We start from the raw sequence: 21055 nt of genomic DNA on the forward strand, positions 1-21055 counted from the left end.
TTTTATAATCTTTTGCTTCATTTTCAGGTTTCTCTGGAAGCTCAGGCTCCAGAGAACAGTATTGGCGTTATTACTTTGCCTTCATCGTTGATGAGTCATTTACCAGCTGATGCTGTGGAGCTGGCTTCCAGGGTGCAGTTCAACTTTTTTGAAACTCCTGCCCTGTTTCAGGTAAAGTTGCCTCTAATTGCTCATGGTTTAGATTCTGGGAGACTGGAGTTTTATTTCTTATAATCCTCCAATATTCTTAAGCTGGCATGCATGCCAAGTCCCTTCAGTTGTGTCTGACTCTGTGCAACTCTGTGGGCAGTAGCCTGCCAGGCTCCTCTGCCCATGGGATTCTCCAGGCAAGAATACTGGAGTGGGTTGCCATGCCCGCCTCCAGGGGATCTTCCCGACCCAGGGATCGAACCTACATCTCTTATGTCTCCTGCATTGGCAGGCAGCTTCTTTATCACTAGTGCCACCTGGGAAGCCCATTCTTAAGTCTACTATAAGTCAGATGGATTGATGAAAAGCTGTAGTTTATTTTTAAACAGGACCTAATGATGCTGTTGAGGATAAATAACAATAACCAACACAAAGTATTTATCAATTGCTGTGCAGTATCATAAACACTTAGAAATGCTAACTCTAATCCTCTCAACAACTCCCTGAGGGAGAAACTATTAAACTATTAACCTCATTTTACAGATGAGGACATAGAGGCATAGAGAGGTTAGGTAACTTGCTTAGGAATACAGTTTAAATGGCTTAATGTTATTATGTTCCTTTAAGATTCATGAGGGTCTTGTGTCAGTCTATGAAATTTAATTCAGTTTTTAGAGCATACTATAGTGGAACAAGCTCTGCTTCTCATTACGGTCCTTGGGGAAGTCACTTTACTCCCTGTCCCTGAATTCCTGACGTAGGCAGTAAAATAAACAATGTTGACTAAATAGTCCTTAGGGTCCCTTCTGGGCTTCCCTCGTAGTTCAGTCAGTAAAGAATCTGCCTGCAATGCAGGAGACCTGGGTTCGATTCCTGGGTTGGGAAGATCCCCTGGAGAAGGAAATGGCAACCCACTCCAGTATTCTTACCTGGAGAATCCCATGGACGGAGGAGCCTGGCAGGCTACAGTTCATGGGGTCGCCAAGAGTCAGACACAATTTAGCGACTAAACTACTAACTAGGGTCCCTTCTAACTCTTAAATTGTCTGATAACATTTCATTTTCTCTTGCCATCTTGTTGATTCTTTGATGTGCTAGGACCCTGCCTTGGAGAACCTCTCTCTGATCAGCTATGTCATTTCCTCAAGCGTTGCGAACCTGACAGTCAAGAACTTGACAAGAAACGTGACGGTTACCTTAAAGCATATCGACCCGAGCCAGGTGAGAGGGGCCTGTCTGGTCTGTGTGCCTTGGCCAGAGACACCTCATGCAAACTCTCCCTGTGTGACTTAGCCTGAAAAAAGTCGGTCCAGCAGCACCTTAGACCCAGTTAGGGCTGTGTGTGAGACTAGAATCATGCTCATAGGGTTTGAGCGTGCCTAATAACTGCCTTCCTACTTTCTAGGAAGGAGCAGTGTAAAAAGCAAGCTCTTATTGCCAATTTTCAGTGCATTTAGATCTGCAGCTCCAGGTCTGATTCTCACCTCCAAAGAGAAAGCATCTTGCAAAGTCCAGTTCACTGAGCATCATCTATGACCTCGCTGCTCAGAGTATGGTTTGCAGACCTGCAGCTCCCCTGGGAGCTTGCTAGAATGCAGACTCTTGGGCCCACCCCAGACCCAGTGAATCAGAATGTGCCTTTTAACACAAGGCAATTGCACCCAATGGCTGAGGTTAAAAAGTGCTGACCTATATGAGACTCACTGACTTCTAGAGACCCGTATAAAATAAGAACTCCCCTAAAATCTAGAATGAGATTCTGAAATGTTCAAATGTCATTTTTTTCTAATTGCTTTTCAGTTTTTTTCAGTTGGATAAATTATTGGTAATGTGTCCTTCTGTTACAGGATGTCTTAACAGTGAGATGTGTATTTTGGGACTTGGGCAGAAATGGTAGGTTCCAGACGTAACTTTTTCAAAGTCTTGAGTGGGAAAGGGGAATGGGGAGGAAGGAGCAGTGATTGGTGCAGTGGCCTTTCTGCAGGGACAGACACTCTTTCCCATGCCCCCTAGGTGGCAGAGGAGGCTGGTCATCTGATGGCTGCTCTGTCAAAGACAGGAGGCTGAATGAGACCACCTGTACCTGCAGCCACCTTACAAGCTTCGGCGTTCTGCTGGTAACATCCCCACTTTGCCTGGCCTTAGATTCTGGGTCTGAGGGGTAGCTGGGCATTGTGCTATGAAGTCTATCTGGTGGATGACTTGATGGATCAGCAGATTTCATGATACTGTGGCAAAGTTAAAGACCAATGAAATGACTCTTCTAATATGCATATATACTTGAAGAAAAATATTTGAACAAAGTATTTTTTCTTATTCTAATTTTACATTTAAGTTCTTTTTAAAATAGCTATAAGAGGGCTAGGGAATTAAGATTAAAATGGGTAATGAAAATGGTTTAGTTGGCAGTGTACTTTAAAATTTTTATAAAACATGACATAAATTCTCTTATTTAATCTACCCAACAATCCTACAATATAGGTAGAATGGGGTGTTTTTATTGTCATTTTAAAGACTCATTTGTGAGGTAATTGTCCACAGTCATAGACTAAGAAATATAAGAGCCAGAAGTCAAATTCACATCTTTAGGCTCTAGCCTGGGGCTTCTGCAGAGCACCATAATGTAGTGATCAAGTACATGGGCTTTGAAGTCAGCCAGACCTGGATCCTGGTTCCTCTACTTCGTAGCTTTGTGACCCTGAGCAAATTACTTAACCTCTCTGGGTCTCATTTTTTATTATCTCAACAGGATGATAATAATTGTGCCTACCTTGTAGGCTTGTTGAACAATCTTAGACTACCCAATAATGTAAATTATAACTGTGTCATTTATTTTAAAATATTTGGTCTTGAAAGCAATATTTTCTTTTCTAGGACTTGTCTCGAACATCCTTGCCACCAGCTCAGATGATGGCCCTAACATTTATTACCTATATTGGTTGTGGGCTTTCATCAATTTTTCTGTCAGTTACTCTTGTAACCTACATAGCCTTTGAGTGAGTATCCACAACTAGAAACTGGATTATATGATGTAGTGGTCACCTCAGTGGCCAAAATGTATTAAATAAGTGCTCCTTGGCCTAGCTTACCCTGTCCACCCCTCTAGTGGGGCCATGTATATGTGAAACTTAATGGGACTTTGGTTTACATGCTTACTTACTTCCAGTAGTTTGTACACTCACTGAAGGCAGGAGTTGTGTCTTAATCATCCTTGTACCCTAAAATGATGCTTGGTACCTAGTTGACATTAAGTGAGAAATGAAAGATAGATGCAGACCTGGAAAAACAAGAGCTTACAATGTGAAACAGGCCATAGCTCCATACACAGCAGAAGAGCTGTGTTTAATATATTGTTTCTAAATTATACCAAGCAAACACAAAAGATTAAATACATTAATGGGTGTGGGGATGAAGAAGAATAAAGGATATCAAGCCTCCCTGAAAAATATAGATACAAATTGGGTGCAGCTTTGTAGGTCAAAGAAAGAACGACATTCCAGATGACAGCATCTCCTTGGCTTACCAGAATGGTCCCTTTGGTTACTTTGTTGGGGGGGGGGGGTGGGCGGGATTCCAATAAATTCTGTCAGAAAAGAAGGAAACATAGGCACTTTTTTTACATTTGTGCTTAGTCATTCAGTCTTGTCTGACTCTTTGCAACCGCATGGACTGTAGCCCACCAGGCTCTTCTGTCCATGGGATTTTCCAGGCAAGAATACTGGAGTGGGTTGCCATTTCCTTCTCCAGGGGCTCTTCCCAACCCAGGAATCGAACCAGGTTCTCCTGCATTGCAGGCAGATTCTTTACCAGCTGAGCTACCATGGAACCACCTCCCCAACACTATTTTAAATGAAACAGTATATAAGTTCTGGGGTTTAGATTTTTGGACACTAATCAGGAAATACACAAATTCACTTTTAGTGCCAAACTTAGGGTCCAGCTGTGAGTACAGATCTTCTAGTGGACCGTTAGAAGGATTAATGACACTAAATTACTATAAGGCCAGCCATTACTCAGAATGATCTCACCAGATCTAATTTCACACACGTAAACATGTACATGTCATCAATTAACTGTATTTTCCTCTGCCTGTTTCATTTAGCTATAGTTTGAACTCTTGTTTCCATGATCTCATTTTAACTAGTAACATAAAATAACAGGAGAATCTGGCTATGTTTTGAAGATCTGAATAGAGGAGCCTATTGTATGAGAAGCAGCGATGCTTCCAGGAGTTTGGGAGAAATGGGGGTAGGTGCTCATGAGACTCTACTACATACTATTTGAAAGGGTGGGTCAGTAGTCAGCATGTTAAAGATTCCATAGAAATATAAACATAAAATTTCCACATGGTTATCACAGATGATTCCGTTTAGATTTTTCCTTTGTTGCTATTGTTAGTTGTAATGCCTCCACCTACCCACCACACACACACATACAGACATGCACTCAAAGAGAAGAAATTTATGCATATAGACAGTCACCAAAGAATAAAAATAAATCACTTTGAACTCAGACATGCTAGCTCACATAAGCATCAGCAGACTGTGATGCTAATTCTTTTCTTGTCCTTTCCTTTTAGAAAGATCCGGAGGGATTACCCTTCCAAAATCCTCATCCAGCTGTGCGCAGCCCTGCTCCTGCTGAACCTGGTGTTCCTCTTGGACTCGTGGATTGCTTTGTATGACATAAGAGGCCTCTGCATCTCAGTGGCTGTATTTCTGCATTATTTTCTCTTGGTCTCATTCACATGGATGGGCTTGGAAGCATTCCATATGTACCTGGCCCTTGTCAAAGTGTTTAATACTTACATCCGAAAATACATCCTTAAATTCTGCATTTTTGGTTGGGGTATGTATTATTTTTGCTCACACATTGCCTGGGCTTTTCCTGCTTTTTCTCCAGTGTTTTGATTTTTAATCAAATAGAAACATTGATGAAGCAGGTCACACTTGGCAGGTTTCTAAAACAGCTTTATTCTTCTTTTCATGTTTCATTGCCCAAAGAGGAGCCTCGTCAAGTCTATTTCTAGAACACCTGTATATTTATGCTGGATTGGTTATGACCGCAACACTCTGAAGTTAGGGCTATGAATCTTTTTTGTATCTCTAGTGACTAGAACTGGGGCTGGCACACAGAAGGCGCTCAGTCACTTGAAAATATTAGCTTGGTGATAATGAGGTCAGACTGTCAGTCCCTGAGCTCCCAACTAGCCTCACTCTGCTCTGTACCTCCCAGATTCACACACATGCACAGCCGTGTGCTCAGCAGGGCAGAGAGAGAACATACAGATAAAGTCTAATGTAACTTCATCACCATACCAGCCCAGTATTCCTAATTATGCCACCTGTTGATTGTTGGTCACTAAATCTTAGATGCCCCAAGATCTTGAAGAGTTCTTCATTCAACTCTCCACCAAATGTAGGAACCTCCTGGACTTGACTTAGTTTTGACTAGAGATAATTTGACCTCTGCTTGAATACTTCTATTATTGGGGAGCTCATTACTTTAATTACAAACAAGATTCTACTGAGTGCGTTTGAGAGATCTTTCAGGCTTTATTGAATACTTCATGAATTGGGCAGCATCCCGTCTAGCAGACAGAAAGGAGATTTGAGGAGCTGTACTAAGTGAAAGACTTTATAGGCAGAAGGAAGCAGGAACAAGGAAGTCAATCTGGGCAAAAAGTGGGTTGGTTATTGCAAGCTTACTTTCCTCTGAGGATTTCCAGGGTCTCTCAGACAGGTTACCTAACTAGTGATGATTGGGCAATTTCTGATTGATTGGTTTAAGATTTCATTTCTGGGAGAGCCAAAGCTGTGATGGAGTTAAGTCTCAGTTCGGTGAACTGTGGCTAGCATAAGCAACTCGATTTTGGACCTGTTGTCTTATTTTTAATACCTTACAAGACAGCCAGTGACCATTTTCTAAAGCTCTACAGTTCTGGTTTTCCATTAAGTTCACTTGGCTCTCTGGTAGCACTTACCCATCGATCTTGGTTTTGCTCTCTTAGGAAAAAAATAATAAGCTGACACTTCCGCTGAACAGTCCTTTAGATAATCAACAAGTAATATATAACATTATGTATAATACTTTATGTCTCGATGTATTTTCACACAAGTAACCCCATAAAAAATAAGCCAGGGGAATTCCCTGGCGGTCCAGTGGTTTGGACTCTACACTTCCAATGCCAGGAGGCCTGGGTTCAATCCCTGGTCAGGGAACTAGGATCCTGAAAGCCCCAAGGTACGGGTGGTTATTGCTAATACCAGGTGAAGACGTGATTTACCCTAATTCCCACAGCTCAAGAACAGCTGAGGCTGGCTTTCTCATCTCTTAGGCATGCCCTTCTACTGCATTAGAGCTGCCACTCCTCTCAGACTCCTCCATCTTCTTCAGGCTAAATATTCCTTCACATATTCCCTACACAACAGATTACCTCCCTTGTCATCCTGCCTGTTGTTATATCTTTGTGAAGGGTACAGAACAACCCCTTTCCACAAGATAAGTCACTTATTCCCAGAAAAATAAGTCACTGCTTCTGATCTTGGGCATGGATTTTGTCTTCTTTGTAGAATTCAGAAACATCAGGTTCCCTTGTCAAGGACAAGCTCCACACCCTCAATATTTTATTTTTAGGAAGGAGTCTCCCTTAGAAAGTCACCATATGTCAGTGTCTCCATAATGTCCAAATACAAAAGAATTTAATGAAATATCATGTTAGATGGTACCAGGTAGCTGTCTTTATTTACCAGAGCCTTGAGATTGGATGTCAGGCTGGTCTGTGTGCACAGAGTGTGAGATGTTGGAATGGGGTGGGGGATGATGAGGTGGAGGGCTGAGGACTTGGACGCCTGTCCAAGTCCACTATAAGAAAGGAGGAGACTCCTCATTATGCTTCCTGTTAATGGAAGTGCCCTGGGCCCTTGAGAGAGCCAGTGGTGGCAATCAACACCCCCAAATAACTAGGGCAGGCTTCTCAGTCCATCAGCAGATTCCAGATAATCAGTTGAAGACATTGGGATTCATAACGGAAGGTTTTCCAGAAGTTGCTGCTGCTGCTAAGTCGCTTCAGTCGTGTCCAACTCTGTGCGACCCCATAGACGGAAGCCCACAAGGCTCCCCCGTCCCTGGGATTCTCCAGGCAAGAACACTGGAATGGGTTGCCATTTCCTTCTCTAATGCATGAAAGTGAAAAGTGAAAGGGAAGTCGCTCAGTCGTGTCCGACTCTTAGCGACCCCACGGACTACAGCCTACCAGGCTCCTCCATCCATGGGATTTTCTAGGCAAGAGTACTGGAGTGGGGTGCCATTGCCTTCTCCGTTCCAGAAGTTACTAAAAACCAAACTAGGTTAATTCTTTGGTTTACATTTTGGAGTTTGCCTGCCACCTGACCCTTAAAATTACATTCCAGGTGGGTAAGGGTAAGTGGGTTGCCATTTCCTTCTTACTCATATGCCGTCCAGTTAGCAGGAGTGGAGGGGGTCTCTGGTCTGTGCTTGTTTAGGATCCAAGCTGCTAGAGACTCTGTCTCAGGACAGGGCTTCCAAGATTGCCCTCAACTGGGGAGAAAAGAGTAGAGAATCTCACAAGTGGTTTTATGGTCTAGGCCTAGAGGGTGAGCAGATCACTTATGTCCATAGTCCACTGGACAAGAACTAGTCAGGTGGCCACATACACCCACATGCCGGGAGGCAGAGAAACTGGGTGTGATGAATTGCTATGCTATTTCAGAAGAAAACAGAAAATCTCCACTCTTTTTTTCTCACCACCTTTAGTTATTAGAACTATGTGTGATCAGTGGTTCCTGTCTTCCAGGCATCCCAGCTGTGGTTGTGGCCATCGTCCTGATTATATCTCCAGATAACTATGGGCTTGGATCCTATGGGAAATTCCCCAACGGGTCACCTGATGACTTGTGAGTACAAAGCACGACACGAAATTTTAAGTGAATTGGAAAGCAGAATTCTCCAAAAAATGGAGGATCTAATCAGCATATCAGGTGGCTCTCATCCTAATAAAATCCAGTAATATTTACAGCAGACTTTGCAATTATATATGTAAAGAGATCAGCTAGTTAGAAAAGTCATGCTGCTGCTGCTGCTACTGCTGCTAAGTTGCTTCAGTCGTGTCTGACTCGGTGCAACCCCATAGACAGCAGCCCACCAGGCTTCCCCGTCATACTACTACTTAAGTATTTAAAAATTGAATTATATTTCAAAATACTTTTATAAGCCTCTGATAAAAATAAAATACAAGCTATACTATATTAGTAAAGATTCATGGAATAGACTTACTAGGATTGAAAGAGGATAAAATCTTTTAGTGTTTTCAAATAATATTTTTAAAATACTTTCAATCACCAGATTTCCTGAAATAAACTCTCTTGGATTTCTTCCCTTAGAGCTGTTAAGTGGCTATGGAGGTCAGAGGTTTTATCCTTTTTTAAATTTTGTGCTTATAGGATAATGTTTCAGTAAAACAATATAGGTTCATTGTTACCATTTTCAACCATATTTCAGCAAGAAAAAACCAAAACACATGTTTTCCCTGTTTTTCCCCCCAATTCCAGTTGCTGGATCAACAGCAATGCTGTATTCTATATCACGGTTGTGGGGTATTTCTGTGTGATATTTTTGCTGAACGTCAGCATGTTCATTGTGGTCCTGGTTCAGCTCTGTCGAATTAAAAGGAAGAAGCAACTGGGAGCCCAGAGAAAAACTAGTATTCAAGACCTCAGGAGCGTCGCTGGCCTTACATTTTTACTAGGAATTACTTGGGGCTTTGCCTTCTTTGCCTGGGGACCAGTTAATGTCACCTTCATGTATCTCTTTGCCATCTTCAATACCTTACAAGGTAAGCTCTACAGCAAAAAATAAACACTGGATGACTCATTTGAACGGAAAAATATTGCAAGTAAAAGTTAGAGTGTCTGCAAAGTAGCTTAAGATACAGGGAGGGGATATATGTATTTGTAGGGCTTCCCTGATGGCTCAGATGGTAAAGAATCTGCCTGCAATGTGAGAGACCCAGGTTCGATCCCTGGGTCGGGAAGACCCCTTGGAGGAGGAAATGGCAACCCACTCCAGTATTCTTGCCTGGAGAATCCATGGACAGAGGAGCTTGGAGGGCTCACAGTCCATAGGATCACAAAGAGTTGGATACAACTGAGTGACTAATCCTTTCCCTATATGAAATTAAAAGGCACTTACTCCTTGGAAGGAAAGTTATGACCAACCTAGGTAGCATATTCAAAAGCAGAGACATTACTTTGCCAACAAAGGTTCGTCTAGTCAAGGCTATGGTTTTTCCTGTGGTCATGTATGGATGTGAGAGTTGGACTGTGAAGAAGGCTGAGCGCCGAAGAATTGATGCTTTTGAACTGTGGTGTTGGAGAAGACTCTTGAGAGTCCCTTGGACTGCAAGGAGATCCAACCAGTCCATTCTGAAGGAGATCAGCCCTGGGATTTCTTTGGAAGGAATGATGCTAAAGCTGAAACTCCAGTACTTTGGCCACCTCATGCGAAGAGCTGACTCACTGGAAAAGACTCTGATGCTGGGAGGGATTGGGGGCAGGAGGAGAAGGGGACGCCAGAGGATGAGATGGCTGGATGGCATCACTGACTTGATGGACGTGAGTCTGAGTGAACTCCAGGAGTTGTTGATGGACGGGGAGGCCTGGTGTGCTGCAATTCATAGGGTCGCAAAGAGTCGGACATGACTAAGCGACTGTTCTTATCTCATCTGATGTGATACATGGACTTCTCAGGTGACTCAGTGGTAAAGAATCTGCCTGCCAAGGGTTCGATCTCTAGGTCGGGAAAATCCCCTGGAAGAGGAAATGGCAACCCACTTCAGTGTCTTGCCTGGAGAATTCCATGGACAGAGGAGCCTGGCGGGCTACAGTCCATGGGGTCACAAACAGTCAGACACTACTTAGTGACTAAACAGCAGCAGCATATATCTTCATCTGGCTGATTCACATTGTTGTACAGCAGAAACTAACATGATATTGTAAAGCATTTATACTCCAATAAAAAAAATCAAGTAAAATAAAAAACAGATTTATTTTTTAGAAAGGGTGCTCTGAGATCGTTGGAAGAAAGGCCAAATTCACTAAATTCAAGAAGTGGTCCCTTTCCCTCCTTACCATCACTGCCTCCTGGGAGGGAACAAGGATATCAAGGGGAACCTACCAGTAACTGTTTCTGGGAGAGTCAATCACTCTTCCTTCACCTGGTTCCTTATCTTTTTTTTTTGTTTAATTTTGCTACTGAAGTATAATAGACCATGCATACAGAAAAGTACGCATACCATAAATGTCCCCGTGAGATCTCACCAGTCTGAGCTCCTCTGCCTGCACTTGATTTGAGGACAGTGATAAGTGAGAAGTCAGTGGCAGCAGCCTGGCCCAGTGGCTAATCCCTGTGCAGTTCTCTGTCTAGACATACAGCGGACAAGCCAGACTCTGTGGCCCTTGACCTTGGAGCTGCCCACTTAATGAAGCCTAGCTGCAGTCATTTGGGAACGCTTCTCCTCTGTATTCTTTACAAAAGCAAATTACTCATTCTTTTGTTGATGCTTTTGTCCTACTCTTTGCGACCCCGTGGACTATAGCCCGCCAGTCTCCTCTGTCCTGGGATTTTCCAGGCAAGAATACTAGAGTGGGTTGCCATTTCCTTTTCCAGGAGATCTTTCCGACCCAGGGATCAAACCCATGTCTCCTGCATCGTAGGCAGATTCTTTACCACTGAGCTACCAGGGAACCACACTCATTCTTTTAGATCAGCTTTATAAAAGAGTTGTCAGCTGTGACTAATACTTAATAAACGCACCTTGACATCAAAAGCCAAGCAAACTAATAGGTTTGCATAGATGAGATGGTTGGATGCCATCACCGACTCGGTGGACATGAATTTGAGCAAGCTCCAGGAGTTGGTGATGGACAGGGAAGCCTGGCGTGCTGCAGTCCATGGGGTTGCAAAGAGTCGGACATGACTGAGTGAACTGAACTGATAATAAGCATTCTTATCCCTTGGTTGTCTTTTATTCCAAATCTTCTGTTGGGAAGCCTTTTAACTGTATTTTCATCAGCTTGTTTTCATCTTTTCCTGGTGGCTTTTAGCTCCCATAGCATCCTCCTGTAGTTCTATCTAGGCAGTAGTTCATTAACTTGAGATAGAATTCAAGTGCCTAATTTGGCTTATTTTATTTGGAGGAAGCCAGTCAATGTGCTTGTTGGCTACATGCCATGTCTTCGTTTTTACCTACAGTGTACAATTTCTGAACTTGTATATCCAGGTGTTGTGTTACTTATTGTAGAAAAGTTTTATTTGCCAACAATGGCATGCTAAGAGACACTTAATTTTAACGAGAAAAAATATATGCCCAAATCATACTGATCATAAACCTGAAAGCATGGTACCTACCCTCACATACTTATGGTAGAAATGAGCCTTCCCCTTTCTTATTTCCCCAGAATGACTTCTCATTAGAATACAAATGGACAGAAGGAACATATTGTTTCATTTGTAAAAGGGAACTAAACCCTAATTCACAGGACTTTGGGGTTGAGTAAAGGAAAGATGTGTACAGGTTCTGATTTGGGCCACGAGTACCCCCATTTTAGTCTCTCATCTGTGCTGCTTCTCCCCTAATGCAACCAAGTATAGCTGCCCAGGTTGGCAGGTGGACAAAGATATGCATTATTTGAGATGTCAGTCTTTAGAATGGGCACGTGCATCTGACTAAAAGCAAACCTGATATTTAAAAATGAAGGTCTTCTAAGCAGATAGATTGGGGTTTGGGGCAAAGGAGGATTCAGAATTTGTCCATTCATCCAGCTAATATTTATTTGCTTTCAAAGCCTTGAGGAGTGGTAGCAATTGGGCTGCATGGGGAGCCCTGTACCTGCCTGTGATGGGGAGGGGGAGGCAGAGCCTGAGGGCCTCTTGAGGTCTGTAGTGGCTTGGGAGGAAGAGGGGAGGGCCCAGGGAAGGGATGTGGCTGTGGACCCGAGAGGTGAGCTGAGGGATAAGAGACAAAGGAGGAGACAACATTGACAGAACTTGGAAATCGATGACACATATGGAGGGATGGGGAGGTGGGAGCCATGGACGGAAGTAAAAAAAGCACAGTGTGAGAGCTGTGAGCTCCCATTTTCTTTGGGGGGCTACAGCTTGGGAGATGGCCACTCAGGTGGCTCTGAAGAACTGATCACAAGAGGTACGGCGAGGGAGGTAGACATACATACAATCAACCACACATCTTGGCAGAAGGTTACTGCCTGTCATAAGGCCCAGATATCTTAGTGATTTTAGTGCTTTTCTAAGTGTGGGAAAATGCAAGAAACTACCTCATGACATTTTCTCCTGAAAATACCTAATTATCTGAAGGCCTATTCTACCAGTTTTCCCACAGCATAGGGCACCTCATTCCCGATCTCCAGCCTGAAATCCTTTCAGGGTGTGTGGAAGGTCAGGGACTGCAGTGGCTCATGACTCAATCCTTGTAGAGCTACATGGCCAGAGATATTCTTTAGCTGGCTGATCCTAGGTCTGAGCTGGTCTCCTGGGTGGATGGCTTGTACTTCACAACAAAGATTGTTGTTGTTGTTCAGTCATTAAGTCATGTCTGATTATTTGCAGCCCCATGGACTGCAGCATGCCAAGCTTCTGTGTCCTTCAGCATCTCCTGGAGTTTGCTCAAACTCATCTCTATTGAATCAGTGATGCCATCCAACCATCTCATCCTCTGTTGTCCCCTTCTCTTGCCTTCAGTCTTTCCCAGCATCAGGGTCTTTTCCAATAAAAGGGTTCTTCATATCAGGTGGCCAAAGTATTGAAGCTTCAGCTTCAGCATCAGTCTTCCAATCAGTATATAGGTTGATATCCTTTAAGATTGACTGATTTGATCTCCTTGCTGTCCAAGGGACTGTGAAGAGTATTCTCCTGCACCACAATTCGAAAGCATCAATTCTTTGGTGCTCACCCTTCTTTATGGTCCAACTCTTACATCTGTACATGACTACTGGAAAAAAACATAGGTTTGACTATATGGACCTTTGTTGGCAAAGATAGGGAAGGCTAAAGACAGGATGTAAGAGACCAGACAGGTAAATTTTGGAAATATGGAATGATAATTCTTTTTATAAATATATTTTTTAAATCTTACAAAGATAGTTCTCCCAGGATGCCTTTTGATAGCAAACTTTCCCAGGACTTTGGGCTTTATTTTCAATCTGCAAAATTTCATTTTTCCTATAGCTGCCAAAGATTTTATCATTGTGTGAAGTAAGCTCATGACATTCAGGTCTCAGTTTGGAATTCATTGTGTTGTGTTTTCCCCCACCCTATAGGATTTTTCATATTCGTCTTTTACTGTGTAGCAAAAGAGAATGTCAGAAAGCAGTGGAGGCGATATCTGTGTTGTGGAAAGTTACGACTGGCGGAAAATTCTGGTAAAGATTTACCTTTTTATCCTTTTCTTAAATCTTGAGGAAGAGATTGCATAAGTTAAGATCCAAAGCAATTAATGCCAGAGGAATATCAGATCTAGAAATGAATGAATGGAACCTGCTCAACAGAAAATATCCAGTGTGAACATTATGGAAAAAAAACCTAGTGAATTTAAAAAAAATTAGTCATACTGGGAACTTAGTGAGCAATATAATTAATGGCCTGGCTGCTTCTGCAATGAAGCAGCAGTGAAATGTTTAGAATTCATTTCCCTTTGAGCACACGTTTTCCATTTGTCCAGAGTAATTTTTCATATTTACCTTCCTAATTTTTTAAATCTTGACTCAATGTTTTCTCCACAGGTCCTGGTTGTCAGTGACTTCATTTATTTGTTATTGGGCCAGACTTTACATAAAAGTCTTAGCATACATTTGGTTACTTTGAAGTTATTTTCAGCTATGCCCTTCTGGGTTATATAGCAAATAGATCATTTTTAAGAAAATAAGAAAAATGAAGTACTCTTTGAAAATCTCAATTCCTTTTGCATAAATATTACCCACAAATACAGGCTTTGCTGTATTGCAAAGGTCTGGTTGCACAAGATCAGAAAATGGCAGTATCTAGAGTTCAGTCATTTGCCTGGGTTTAAGAGCCATGAGTCATCACAGCAGGTCGATCCATGTTCTTGTGAAGATAGTCTTTGACTCTGAAATATTACCTAATTCAGTGGCTATTTATGGACACAATCAAATTAGCCTGGCTTTTAGTTCTGAGAGAATATAGATTACTTTTGACCAGTGAGTCATTTAAAGGACAAATGTATATAGTCTTAAATGAAAATACCTGTGAAATGTGGAATTCTCTATAAGATCTGAGAGCGAGAGATCATTTCCTAGAAAGAGTTACCCTGTGTTTCTTGCATTTGCACTTCAACACTCTTCCCTGTTTTTCTATAATGCTTATCCTGCTATAGACTGGAGTAAGACTGCTACTAATGGTTTAAAGAAGCAGACTGTAAACCAAGGGGTCTCCAGCTCTTCAAATTCCTTACAGTCAAACAGTAACTCCACCCACTCCACCACGCTGCTAGTGAATAACGATTGCTCAGGACTTGCCAGCGGGAACGGTATGTATGTCTTGATGTACTATTTCTCAAGTTAGTGTTTGTTTTATTAAAGCAGCTTTATCCTTTAATGGCACTTTTGCTTAGCAAAGTGAATAGCTACATATATGACTATTGGATCAAAATGTAGTTCCCTTGTTAAAGAGAAAGTTGATTCATCCAAATTTACCCATTTTAGAGCAAGTTTATTTTTAAGATTACTCCTTGGAAGGAAAGTTATGACCAACCTAGGCAGCATATTCAAAAGCAGAGACATTACTTTGCCAACAAAGGTTCGTCTAGTCAAGGCTATGGTTTTTCCTGTGGTCATGTATGGATGTGAGAGTTGGACTGTGAAGAAGGCTGAGTGCCGAAGAATTGATGCTTTTGAACTGTGGTGTTGGAGAAGACTCTTGAGAGTCCCTTGGACTGCAAGGAGATCCAACCAGTCCATTCTGAAGGAGATCAGCCCTGGGATTTCTTTGGAAGGAATGATGCTAAAGCTGAAACTCCAGTACTTTGGCCACCTCATGCGAAGAGTTGACTCATTGGAAAAGACTCTGATGCTAGGAGGGATTGGGGGCAGGAGGAGAAGGGAACGACAGAGGATGAGATGGCTGGATGGCATCACTGACTCGATGGACATGAGTCTCAGTGAACTCCGGGAGTCGGTGATGGACAGGGAGGCCTGGTGTGCTGCGATTCATGGGGTCGCAAAGAGTCGGACACGACTGAGCGACTGATCTGATCTGATCTGATTTTTAAGATTTAGGGTTTTTAGAAATATTTATTTTTAATTGATTGATGATTGCTTTTAAAATATTGTTTTGATTTCTGTCATACATCAACGTGAATTAAGCATAGGTGTACATATGTCACCTTAGGGTTGTTTTTTCTTAAAGATTTAATTTCTCATGATGAGAATGGATGATGACCTAAAAGTTTTAACGTGGCAAATCCTGACTTAGGTATTGGCCAAAGACTTCTTATGTTCTTTCTGTGCAGTCAGTACCTAAAATAGTAAGACTATATCAGTTTTTTAGTATATCTACAGTTATACACATCTTCAACACTTCTGAACCTTCCTACTTTTTGCTTATCATCTTGTTCATTCTGTGCCCCAGTGTGGCTGCCTTGTGACAATTCCCAAATCCCCATAAAGATATCCAGTACTGAAAGATGAATTGTCTCCAATAGACATACAGATGATTTCTGTTGTGCCTCCTTTACTCATTAATTCTGACATTTCTAGCTTAAATTTCCTTTATGTTTTCTTTCCTTTGTAAGACTGAGCTGTTCATAACTCATAAAAACTTATCTATTTCTATCTTCTTTGACTTCTTAATATAACTTCATTTTTATAAAAACTTAAATTATCCTGGTATACTTTCCCCTTCCCTGGAGAATTCGCCTTTACTTATCACTTTAGGGTATTAGTTATTTGTATGATAAATGCAGATAAATTTGTGAGAAGGTTCATATACCTACCAAATAGTTTTCCAGCCTCCCAAAGATGGGAGGTCTCACTGGTTTGTATAAACTTTTAAAATAGCAAAATAAGAGGATGCCTCTAAATCAAGGTTTCTCAACCTGGGCACAATTAACATTTGGGGCTAGATAACTCTGTTGTGGGGGCGCTGTTCTGTGCATTTGAAGATGTCTAGAAACATCTCTGGTCTCCACCCGCCAGGTACCAGTAGTACCCCTACACTCACCCCATGTTGTGACAACTAAAAATGTCTCTCAATATTGTGAAAAAATTTCCCCTGAGGGGTAAAATTGTCCCCTTGCTGCTTGTGGAGAACCCTTGCTGTATAAGATGAGGACCATTTCTATATAAGATGAGCTGCCATGGGGCCTTAGCTTTTTATTGTAGATACCAAGGGCAGAGCAGGGCTTTGTGTCAAATAGCTATAGCAGGAGTGACTCAATGTAGGTAAACAGAGTAGATGTAGTGGCAGTCAAGGCTGGTTAATAAGTTTGTGTGACAAACCAGATTCTAAGTTGAGAAATCAGAGGTGTGAGCTAAGTCATCAAGAATCATAAGAATCACAACCTATCAGTAAAGCCTATTGGTTTGGATAGAAGTGTTTGGGTCTCTTAAAACCAAATTTTTCTATATTCTAGAAGGAACTCAGAGATGAAGCCTCACTTGCCTAGCCTATCAATATGTTGCCATCCTTCAGGGAATGAGATCAGATGGAAGCAGCACTTTTTGCAGAGTTAGTTGACATGGTTGATTTGAAATAGCTGTTTTTGACAGCTGACAGTGAGGGTGGGATACATTTTAGGTTACCAAAATGGCCACATGTTTAATATCATGTAACTTGCATATCAGATAGACTTCCTTGACTCCTCATTCCACACATCAGGATCTGGGATGGATGAGGGAAAAGAAGCTGGAAGGTCAATGGTTTGTTTATTATACCAGGTCAAGTTGTTCCTGCACCAAAATGTCCTCAAACCAAAATGCCTAACTCAGAATAGCAGCCTTAGACAGTCATTTGCCTATCTCTGTGCCCAGAGATGGGGCTTTGTTAATCATATCCATCACCTAGTTTGTGTGAATACTGTATATTTCAGTTATGCCTCAGAGGCTTAATTTATAGTTGTTGCTAAGTCGTGTCTGACTCTTTGTGACCCCATGGACTGTAGCCCACCAGGCTCCTCTGTCCATGGGATTTCCCAGGCAAGAATACTGGAGTGGGTTGCCAGTCTTTCTCTAGGGGATCTTCTTAACCCAGGGATCGACACTCCCACCCCACCTCGTCTCCTGTATTGCAAGCGGATTCTTTACCATTGAGCCACCTGGGAAGTCCAGAGGCTGGGTTACTAGCAGCCATCTGACTCAGTACACAGGGCCACAAGCTCACAGTTTCAAAGAAACATCACATGTTGACTCTTTCACTTCTGAGCTATGTAATCCTGAGCAAAGCATTTACTTTCTGAAACCTTAGTTCCATCATCTATGAAATGGGGGTAATAATAGCACTCAAGCTGTAGAGTGATAAGTGAGATGATACTTATAAGGTTCTCAACACTCTTATTATTAGTATAATTATGACATGAATTAACAGTTGGGCTTATTATTTAGCTTTCTACATTGTCAGAAACATGGTGCCAAGGAGCCAGAGGATCTCAGCAGCTGTGCCCACCCCCAACACACACACAGTTCGGGGCCTGCTTGGGGTTGGGGAGGCCCAGCTCCCCTGGCTTGGACTTTGATGTTGTACTCGGTGGTTTCTTCTTGGAAATCAGTCTTATCCTGACTCAGAGGGACTGTTATAGTGTACAAGAGACGATTTTTTTTTTTCTTGCCAGGACTGTTGTCACTTGGGATTTCTCTATTACAGAGTTTTATTTTATAGGACTCTTAGGAATCCAAGAACCTTGTACAGGATCTCTCTTAACCTTTGGGGGAGACCAGACTATTACCCCAGGTTATATTACACATATGCTAGTACTTGACTGCAGTATGTGGTCAACCAGAGTTAGGAATTGGGCCTTTTAAAATCAAATATATTACTTTGCTTCATATTTTTACAATTTCATTTTTAACAAAGTTACCATAGGAAGTGGTTTTTGAATGATTCTCCAATTTGTTTTGTTTACTTTGAGTGGTCTTAGGAAAGGAAAGGAATGAAAAGTAAATAAAATATGACAATATATCAGAAAATTTTTTAAAAGATAGATTGTCTAGAACAAATTTTGGTTCACATTTGTGTGTATCTACTTTTGGTTTTATTTTTAACTAATTTTTTTGGGGGGGTGCTGTGCTGGGTCTTCGTTGCTGCACAGGCTTTTCTTTAGTTGTGGAGAGTGGGAGCTACTCTCTAATTGCATTGTGTGTCCTTTTCATCGCGGTGGCTTCTCTTGTGGAGCACGGGCTCTAGGGCATGCAGGCTTCAGTAGTTGCAGCTCCCTGGCTCTAGAGTACAGGCTCAATAGTTGTGGCACACAGGCTTAGTTGCATATGGGATCTTCCCAGATAAGGGGTCAAACCTGTGTCTCCTGCATTGGCAGGTGGATTCTTTACCACTGAGCCACCAGGGAAGCCCCAGAAATATGTTTTTAAAAAAGACTTCATCTGCATGTGCATACTTAAGAATAAAGTAACATTTAAGTTTGTTTATTTTGAAAATGCTTTCTGTGGATACTTCATGACACCAATTTTGTTTTTCCTTATACAGGGAATGCTTCTACAGAGAAGAATGGTGTTTCTTTCAGTGTTCAGAATGGAGATGTGTGCCTCCATGATTTCACTGGAAAACAGCATATATTTAATGAGAAAGAAGATTCCTGCAGTGGTAAAAACCGTATCGCTCTAAGAAGGACTTCAAAGCGGGGAAGCTTACACTTTATTGAGCAAATGTGATTCCTTTTCCTAAAATCAAAGCATGTTGCTTGACAGTGTGAAAATGTCCAATCTTACCTTTTACACAATGTGAGTTGTATAAAATCAACTAATTTTATACTCAGCAACTTTGGGATGAACATAAGCTAACTGAGGGCAATGGTTGCTATTGGAAGAGGAAACCAAGACATAATACCATGGTTCTAAGACATTTGCAATTTGGTTTCTTATCCTTCATTTTAAAAGAAGATTGGTTTTAAACAACACACTAAGAATAAGACTCATTTAAAACAAAATCAAAGCAGTTCATTTGCAGCCTCTTTTAAAGAGGCTAATATATCTTTGATAACATCATAGAAAGCCACTGTTGACTTCATCCTGTTGGTGAGTTCGTTGTGCATGCCTTTGTTGTAAATAAGCTAAACTCTAGTGATCCACATGTCAAAAATCTTCTGCATTTTTGGTATTTATTTTCTACTGTGTAAATTTCTTTCTTTGTAGAATCATGGTTGTGTTGTTGCGTCTAATGTGATAATTCAGAAAATCGTTGCTGGTTCAGTGAACTCTAAACCTCCTTTTGGAGATTATATGGGATGTGAAATACAGGACCCTCACTGAAATCAAGAAATAATGACGCCAGCCAGACTGGAAAAATGTAAGCAGACAGTGCCACAATTAGCTCATACAGTGCCTTGGAGTGAGTTAGAAAAAGGTGCTCCCACTGGGCAGACACAGTGTCATGGGCTCATGATTTGGCAGAGTGGAGGCCATATTTTAGCCTCATTCACTCTCTTGGGTACACCATTGTTCAGGGTACCAGCTGTACAACCATACGTAGCATCCAATACCGACACCCATCTCCTGACCTCATTCCTAATCATCAGATTATGGAAGCTGCACCAGGATGTTTAGCTTAACACCTTGGTGACAGAGAGGGATGGAAGTGTGATCTGGACTGTATGGCAGGAAGATCGTGAATGTGCAGGAGATACATACACTGCCACTTCTCAAATCCCTAGAGTCTTTCAGAAAAGGGGAGTAGAGCAGGATTACTTTTTAAAAGAGATGTACATCAAAAGAATCATATTGCTGTTCTTTAAAAGGCAACTGCATGGTACTTTGTTGATTGTTATGCCTGGTACACTCTAGCCCAGCCAGAGCTATAATTATTTTTTAAAATACTTGTCTTGATGAATGTATAGTGACAAGGGGGAGCAGCTATTGGGAACAGTGAACTATCCTGCAATGCTATTGTTTCCATATATATCGAACCCTTATTGCTCCTAGTCACAGGGAGTCTGTCTTGCTTCCTACCTACAACTTCTTGAGCAGTGCTTCGTGTCCTTATTAGGAACATTTTGAAACCCTTTAGTTAGGTCTTTCACTAAGGTTCCCTTTCATATATATTTCAAGTGAATGCTGTATCCCAGACTAACCGTAGTCATAATGTAATACACTTCTGTGAGTGCTGATTAGTCTTTGCGCTATTTCTTTTCCAATTTGTTTAATTGTCTTGTATTTATATGTTAAAATCGACAAAAATGTTAAAAATCGCCAAAATAAATTTGCAGTTAAGTCCTTTAAGTTTGAGAATTTTCACAAAAGGAAAACATTTGCAATCTCTTTCCCTGGCGGTGGAGCATGATAAAACAGTTGGACTAGCCTGATGAAGACCACGTGACAGTAGCAGCCTTTGGCAGGCAGCAGGCATGCTGTGAACGTTAAGTCAGACCAACGATTGTCCTGTCTCCTGAGACTGCTTTCTGAGGTCTCTCTTTCATTTTCCTCTTACTCTTTCAAGATTATGTCTTTTACACATGTTGCCATTGGCCACACAAGCCCCAGATTCAGATCCCCTCCAAGTATCTACTTCCTCAGCATCAAACAGTAGGATTTCAAGAAGGTGAGGATTGGATTGGGGGTTTCTGGGGAGCTGATTAGCATGTAGGAACCACAAATGGGGAAAGCTGGCTTCAACTGCAGAAGAGGTTTCT

The 21055-nt window shown here is 41.7% G+C and overlaps 1 protein-coding gene across 10 annotated transcripts in view; it reads left to right on the top strand.

Moving 5' to 3' along the window:
• Positions 1–20645, top strand: part of ADGRG2 (adhesion G protein-coupled receptor G2) — a 127638-nt gene extending 106993 nt beyond the window's left edge. For all 10 annotated transcript variants that reach the window (XM_070784656.1, XM_070784663.1, XM_070784658.1 and 7 more), the window contains 11 exons: positions 28–171; positions 1249–1371; positions 1998–2043; positions 2164–2267; positions 3025–3146; positions 4730–4998; positions 7967–8066; positions 8721–9004; positions 13506–13607; positions 14579–14731; positions 18898–20645. In XM_070784656.1, the coding sequence (XP_070640757.1) occupies positions 28–171; positions 1249–1371; positions 1998–2043; positions 2164–2267; positions 3025–3146; positions 4730–4998; positions 7967–8066; positions 8721–9004; positions 13506–13607; positions 14579–14731; positions 18898–19082 (1632 nt within the window). In that variant the 3' untranslated portion in view covers positions 19083–20645. The remainder of the gene's footprint in view (positions 1–27; positions 172–1248; positions 1372–1997; positions 2044–2163; positions 2268–3024; positions 3147–4729; positions 4999–7966; positions 8067–8720; positions 9005–13505; positions 13608–14578; positions 14732–18897) is intronic.
• The last annotated feature ends 410 nt before the right edge of the window (positions 20646–21055 follow it).

This window comes from Bos indicus, chromosome X, assembly GCF_029378745.1.
Source record: "Bos indicus isolate NIAB-ARS_2022 breed Sahiwal x Tharparkar chromosome X, NIAB-ARS_B.indTharparkar_mat_pri_1.0, whole genome shotgun sequence".
Taxonomy (NCBI): domain Eukaryota; kingdom Metazoa; phylum Chordata; class Mammalia; order Artiodactyla; family Bovidae; genus Bos; species Bos indicus.